The sequence below is a fragment of the Pristiophorus japonicus genome, chromosome 1 (genome assembly GCF_044704955.1).
Source record: "Pristiophorus japonicus isolate sPriJap1 chromosome 1, sPriJap1.hap1, whole genome shotgun sequence".
Lineage (NCBI taxonomy): Eukaryota > Metazoa > Chordata > Chondrichthyes > Pristiophoridae > Pristiophorus > Pristiophorus japonicus.
In genome coordinates, this window is record NC_091977.1 from 9,847,635 (window position 1) to 9,855,015 (window position 7,381).

At 44.8% G+C, this 7,381-nt stretch overlaps 1 protein-coding gene across 1 annotated transcript in view; it reads left to right on the forward strand.

Moving 5' to 3' along the window:
• Nucleotides 1-6,515, forward strand: part of paip1 (poly(A) binding protein interacting protein 1) — a 75,343-nt gene extending 68,828 nt beyond the window's left edge. The window contains exon 11 of the mRNA XM_070877382.1: nt 4,567-6,515. Coding sequence (XP_070733483.1) covers nt 4,567-4,657 — 91 coding nt within the window. The 3' untranslated portion in view covers nt 4,658-6,515. The remainder of the gene's footprint in view (nt 1-4,566) is intronic.
• The last annotated feature ends 866 nt before the right edge of the window (nt 6,516-7,381 follow it).

The window sequence follows — 7,381 nt, forward strand, 5'->3', positions numbered from 1 at the left end:
AAGGGGAACCAGTAGATGTGTATTTGGATTTTCTAAAGGAATTCAATAAGGTACCACATAAAAGGTTACTACACAAGATAAAAGCTCGGTCTTGGGAGTAATATCAGTATGGGTAGAGGATTGGCTAACTAACAGAAAACAGTGTTGGGATAAATGGGTCATTTTCAGGTTGGCAAACTAACTAGTGGGGTGCCACAGGGGATCAGTGCTGGGGCTTCAACGATTTACAATCTATATTAATGACTTGGATGAAAGGACCGAGTGTATTGTAGCCAAATTTGCTGATTATACAAAGATAGGTGGGAAAGCAAGTTGTGAGGAGGACACAGTCTGAAAAACGATATAGACAGGCTAAGTGAGTTGGCAGAAATTTGACAAATGGAGTATAATGTGGGAAAATGTGAGGTTATCCACTTTGGTAGGAAGAATAGAAAAGCAAAATATTATTTAAATGGAGAGAGACTGCAGAATGCTGCGGTACAGAGGGATCTGGGTGACCTCGTACATGAAACACAAAGTTAGTATGCAGGTACAGCAAGTAATTAGGAAGGCAAATGGAATGTTGGCCTTTATTGCAAGGGGGATGGAGTATACAAGTAGGAAAGTCTTGCTACAACTGTACAGGGTGAGACCACACCTAACATACAGTTTTGGCCTCCTTATTTAAGGAGGGATATAGTTGCATTGGAGGCAGTTCAGAGAAGGTTCACTAGATTGATTCCTGGGATGAAGGGTTGTCTTATAAGGAAAGATTGGGCCTGTACTTAGTATAATGAGAGGTGATCTTATTGAAATATATAAGATTTTGAGGGGTCTTGAGAGGGTAGATGCTGAGAGGATGTTTCCCCTGGTGGGGACTCTAGAACTAGGGGGCATAGTTTCAGAATAAGGGGTCGCCCATTTAAGACTGAGATAAGGAATTTCTTCAGACGGGCATGAATTTTTGGAATTCTCTATCACAGAGAGCTGTGGAGGCTGGGTCATTGAATATATTCAAGGCTGAGATAGATAGATTTTTGAACTACAGGGGAGTTGAGCGTTATGGGGAACAGGCAGGAAAGTGGAGTTGAGGCCAAGATCAGATCAGCCATCTTATTAAATGGCGGAGCAGGCTCGAGGGGCCGTATGGCCTACTCCTCCAATTTGTTATGTTATCTAATTTTGCAATCTGAATTTGAATCCCGCTAGCACTGATGGAACCAATCGCTCCACTCTGCTGGCTGCATTGAGTTTGGTTCATCTCTGCCCAATCGCCTTTATGTTGCTGCTTTCTTTCATTCTGCCTGGGTTTTTAATTATTTTTGTTTTGTTAAAATGCTCTGTTCTACCTCTGGTGGAATCACTGGTTGGGCCTCAGCTGGAGTATTATATTCAAATCTGGGTACTGCTCTTTAGGAAGGATATCAAGGCCGTGGAGAGGGTGCAGAGGAGATTTACTAGAATGGTACTAGAGATGCGGTACCTCAGTACTCCCCTAAACCAGCAGTCCCTTTCGGGCCACAAGGATGACTGTACGGGAAATGGAAAATACACACTGTTGGGGATTGATGCAGTGTAGAGGGAGTTTTAAGCTTCATCTGTGCTATTCCTGCCCTGGGAGTACTTGATGCTGACATTTGGTGTCTTGTCATTCCATTCCCCAGCAACTCTACATCCTTCACTCCCTCCCCTACTCCAGTTCCTTTCAATCGCACAAGGAAGGATCCACTTGCTACGGGACGTGCAGCTTACACATTCTCTCATTGTCACGAGGAATTCTGTAACTGTTGCTGCAATGTACTGAACGTAAACACGCCTCAGCATTTTCTGAGCTCGCCACTGCCTGGTCTGGCAGTGCTTCGATTTTGAAAATCTCATCCTTGTTTTCAAATCCCTCCAAGGCCTTGCCTCTCTCTATCTCTATAAACTCCCACATCTCTCCGGGATCTCCAATTTCTAGCTTCTTGCACATCCCTGATTTCCATCGCTCCGCCATTGGCGGCAGTGCCTTCAGCTGCTAAGACCTTAAGCTCTGGAATTCTCTCCCTAAACCTCTGTCTATATCTCATTCCTCCTTAAAACCTACCTCTGTGACCCTGTCCTAATATCTCCTTGTGTAGCTCGATGTTTTAATAACGCTCCTGTGAAGTGGCCTACATTAAAGGTGCTATATAATTGCAAGTTATTGTGCTAGTTGAGAAGGTAAGATTTGAGCTTGGCTTCCTTTTACAATACAAAAGCTGTCCACTCCATCCAGATAGGATGGTCTTAGTGGACAGATGCCTAAAGATGTTTATTAATTCAATCACTTGTATCTATTTTTAAGTTTCCAACTGGATGCAATATTCAGTCTGTAGTTTGTGATGAAACTGCAGAATAATTTTTAATGGGCATGTATTTCTTTTTAAACTATTTCTGTTGCAGCTCTTTATCTTCAGTGATTTAGAAGAAATTCAACAAGTTTAAAAAAAAAAAAATATATATTTTTTTTGTTCTTGGATGTCCCATCAGGATAGTAAGTGAACGAGATGGACCGTGGTCTTTTTCCATCTAGGGTGCATTTATTGCCCATCCCTAATGTGGTAGTGGTGGGCCGCCTTAAAACTGCTGCAGTCCTAGTGATGGTGTCAGGTAGGATATTGATCCAGTGACGTTGAAGGAACAAAGGTCCACAGAAACATCACCTACATCTTAGAAAATAAGAATCTGAAGCGGGTAGAAGAGCAAAGGGATCTAGGGATACAGGTGAACAAATCGTTAGGAGCAGCATCGCAGGTCAGAATAGCAATTAAAAATGCTAACAGCACACTTGGATTTATTTCTAGGGGTATAGAATTCAATAGAATTTAAGTGATAAACTTTTATAGGACCCTGGTCGGGTTGCACTTGTGCACAGTTCTGGTCTCTGCTATAAAAATGACTTAGTGGTGAGCTGATGGAAGTGTTTAAAACTATGAATGGGTTGGGCAGGATAGATGTGGAGAAATGTTTCCATTTGTGGGAGAATCCAAAACTAGGGACCATAAATTCAAGATAGTCGCTAATAAATCCAGTAGGGAAATAAAGAGAAATTACTTTACTCAGTGGTTAGAATGTGGAACTCAGTATCACAGGAAGTGATTGAGGTAAATAGCTTGGATGCTTTCAAAAGGAAACTGGAGGAGTACATAAGAGAGAAGGGAAGAGAAAGATGGGCTGAAAGGCTGAGATGAGGCAGGTGGAATGGGAGGAGACTCGTGTGGAGTATAAACCCCAGCACATACTGGGCCGAATGGCCTGTTTGTGCTGTATGTTCTATGTAATCCTATGGAAAGTCAGGATGGTGAATGACTTGGAAGGGATGGTGTTCAAATACATTGCAGCTCTTGTGCTCATTAGTTGTAGAGCTGGGAAGCACTGTCTGGTAAGTAATCTAGTGAAGTTGCTGCAGTGCTTCCTGTAGATGGTACCTATTACATCTCTCATGATTGAATATGGAGTTTGGTACCAATCAAGCAGACTGTTTTGTCCTGGGTGATACTGAGTTTCCTGCGAGTTATTTCAGCTGGACCTACCCAGAATGAGTGGTGACTATTCCATCGCACTGCTGACTTTGAGCCTTGGCGATGTAGGCAGGACTTTGAGGGAGGTCAGTGAGCCACTCATTGCAGAGTACCCAGTCTTGTCACAGCCCTTGCAGCCACGGTATTGCTATGACTAGTGTGCAGTTGAGCTGCTCAATCGTTGGGCGACCTCTCCATCATCCTAGGCAGTCCCTCAATCGAGGAAGACTTGCTTCCACTCTAAAAGTGAGTTCTCAGGTGACTGAACAGTCCAATACAGGAATTACAGTTTCTGTCACAGGTGGGGCACAGTGGTTGAAGGAAAGGGTGGGTGGGGGGAGTCTGGTTTGCCGCATGCTCCTTCCGCTGCCTGCGATTTCTTTCTGCATGCTCTCGGCGACGGGACTTGACGTGCTCAGCGCCCTCCCGGATGTTCTTCCCCTCCACTTAGTGTGTGGTCTTTGGCCAGGGATTCCCAGGTGTCGGTGGGGATGTTGCACTTTATCAAGGATGCTTTGAGGGTGCCCTTGAAACGTTTGCTCTGCCCGCCTGGGGGCTCGCTTGCCGTGTAAGAGTTCTGAGTAGTTGGTGGGAGACTTTAATGGTGATGCTGTGGAAAGCTGTTGGAAGGGGCGGTTGAGTCTTTTCCTGTTGGAGGATGCTCGTCACCTGGCACTTGTACTGCGAATGTTACCGGCCGCTTGTCAGCCCAAGGCCGGATATTGTCCAGGTCCTGCTGTAGACTGGTGCATTATCGGAGGAGTGGTGAATGGACCAGAACATTGTGGTCTCCTCAGTGAACAGCCCCACTCTTGACATTGTGACGTACGAAACACAGCAGCTAAAGATGGTTTAGCCAAGGAGGCTAACATGAGCAATTCCTGCAGCCGTGTCCTGGGGCTATGATGAGAGGCCCCAGATAACAGAAACCATCTTCTTGTGCATGAGAAGATTTTGGGGGCGAGGGTGGGGGGCAGGGAAAAGGAGGAGAAAAAGTGCATTTTGTACAGTTACATAACATCCTCCCATACGATTCTCCCAACAGCTACCTGGATGACTCAGAAAACGAGATGGATCCAGAGATGGAGGAAGCTTTTGAAAAGTTCTGCGCCGAAACAGAGAAAAAGAGGAAATAGTGCAGAGGGGCGAGTGAGAGATTCGTTTGAAATCAAAAAAGACAAAAAAAAAATTTTTTTTGCGTTTTGAGTGTTTATTTGAAAAAAAAGGACAAAAAAAAACTTTTGAATTTCAAAAGACGTGCAAGTAATTTAAAGACAAACGAAGAAACATTTTCATTTTCTTGTGCCATTGAAAGCATTGCAGGAAAAATTCTGTTGGAGTCCACCTAAAACTGTTGATGGCGAATGCACCACAAAAATGCCCACGCAGAATCTGCCGATTAATACGTGCTGTACTTTTAATGAGACTCTTTTGTAATATAGTTTGTTATAGTTTTATTTTTATGTAAAAGTTTCAAGTTCAAAACTAAAATAAAAGGATTCTTTGTAATGGGCTGCATTGCTTCGTGAAGCACTACTAAAGATTTCTACTCGCCTAACCAATATGTAACTTAAAAAAATGAGAGGCACACAGACCGAGAAGTTATATACGTCAACAGGGCGAGAGAGAGAGAAAGAGAGATGTATGCCCCACACACACAATTCGGACGGCAAGAGGGAGGGAGATGTATGCAAGCGCGCGCACATGCTAATAGTTACAGGTCGAGAGTGGAAATGAGAATTGCAGCATACAAGTACGATAATTTGGGATGGGGAGGGGGGAAATACGTATATACACATACACACGTCAGTTGTCAAAGGACATGTATACAGATTGGCTGGAGATTTGCCAACAATTAAACGTGCACTTTAATGACCCCATGCAAAATTGTTAACAAATTGGGAACCAGTAAGTAAATGCTTAATATGCATGAGATATTCACGGAAAAAATTGTATTTTAGCTGCCACTTGCCTGAAAATCCCACCGCTCCAAAACCTGCAGATTACTTGCCACAGCCTGGCACTGCCAGGCACCTGTTGCTTCAAGGTGAGCCCATAGGAAAATAGCGGTCAGGGCAGGACTTTCAAATCCTTACCCAAGTAAACACCTCACCAGAATGTAGTGCTGCTAATTTTCATGAGTGCTTGATTTGAGAAGTGGTGGGTGGGGGTGGAGGAAGGAAGAAGGAAAGAAGCATGTGTGTATTATATAGAGTAACCGGGTTGTTTCAGATTCGGCGAGGGTTCCTTATTATTTCAGGACTCGTGTATATCAGCTCTTAAATTCTGGTTGGAAGCGCAGGAATTTTCAATTCACACTCTGCCTCAGTCGTCCCTCTTTCTCTGTTTCTCAGGAATTTGCTTATGCGGTATCTGGCTTGTGTATGTGTGTACTTTCTGTTTTAATTAGAACAAAACCTGCTTGTAAATAAAGATTAAATGTTTTAATTTGTCTCAAATCGGCACCTTGAGCGTGAAGAGCAGCAAAGCTCCTTTTCACCCCATGGTCAAAGCCAGTGGCGAATGAACTGCTCCACTGACTTGCGTACCCCATATAAATTACCCCCCATATCTCAGACCAAAAGTATTTCCGGCTCCCTCACAGCGAGGAGCAATACCTAGTCTCTGGACAGCACCTTCCACCGGTAAACCGTCCCTGCCTGGGGGAGAATGGGCAGCTTCGCTACAACTGGAGGCTCGCCTCCGAAGAGTTGTCCCTGCTTGTTAGTCAAAATCCAGCGCCCAAACCGCACCTGCGCTGGGCACAAGTTCCAGGCCGGGTTGCATCCTTCACTACAATAAAAGCGTAGCCACCAAACAGCACCTTTGTTCACCAGTCCCAGCATCTGAGCAGTGCCTTCGTTTTTCAGTCTTATTTACTTGAATTGTAGATGTTTACACTGTTAAATTGTATATAACAATGCATGAGACAACCTTGTGGTCTTTTTTTTCCTTCCCCCTATTCCTGGCAAATAAATTTTGATGTGTTTGTAATCCTTGGTTTGTGTTTTCATGTTGTGTGGAGAGATATTTAAAGTATATTTATATTTAATGGGCCAGCTGGCTGCAAGGAACTGCAGTTCAAATGGATTGGAAATGTCGCATTTGCATATCTGTGGCTCCAACGTGCACGTTATGGATGAGCTGAAGTTTGTGGAGGATGGGAGGCCAGCCAGGAAAGCAATGGAATAGTCAACGATGGGATACCACCAACTATGTCTCCGCAAGATCCTGCAAATCTCCTGGGAGGATAGACGTACCAACGTTAGTGTTCTCGATCAGGCCAACATCCCCAGTATCAAAGCACTGACCACACTCAACCAGCTCCGCTGGGCAGGCCACATTGTCCGCATGCCCAACGCAAGACTCCCAAAGAAAGCACTCTACTCGGAACTCCTTCACAGCAAGCAAGCCCCAGGTGGGCAGAGGAAACATTTCAAGGACCCCCTCAAAGCCTCCTTGATAAAGTGCAACATCCTCACTGACACCTGGCTAAAGACGCCCTAAGTGGAGGAAGAGCATCAGGGAGGGCGCTGAGCACCTCGAGTCTCGGCGCTGAGAGCATGCAGAAAACAAGTGGAAGGAGTGTGTGGCAAACAAGACTCCCCACCCATCTTTTCTTCCAACAACTGTCCCACCCAGAGACTAATTCCCTTATTGGACTGTTCAGTCACCTGAGAACTCACTTTTAGAGTGGAAGCAAGTCTTCCTCAATTTTGAGGGACTGCCTATGATGGAATCGCCAAGTCCTTTGGTGACCCAGAGGGTTTCAGCCGCAGATGGGCTGAGACAGGGAGGGTGAGGGCGATGGATGATACGGAAGTGGAGGTAGGCAGCCTTTGCGATGAGTTGGATATGGA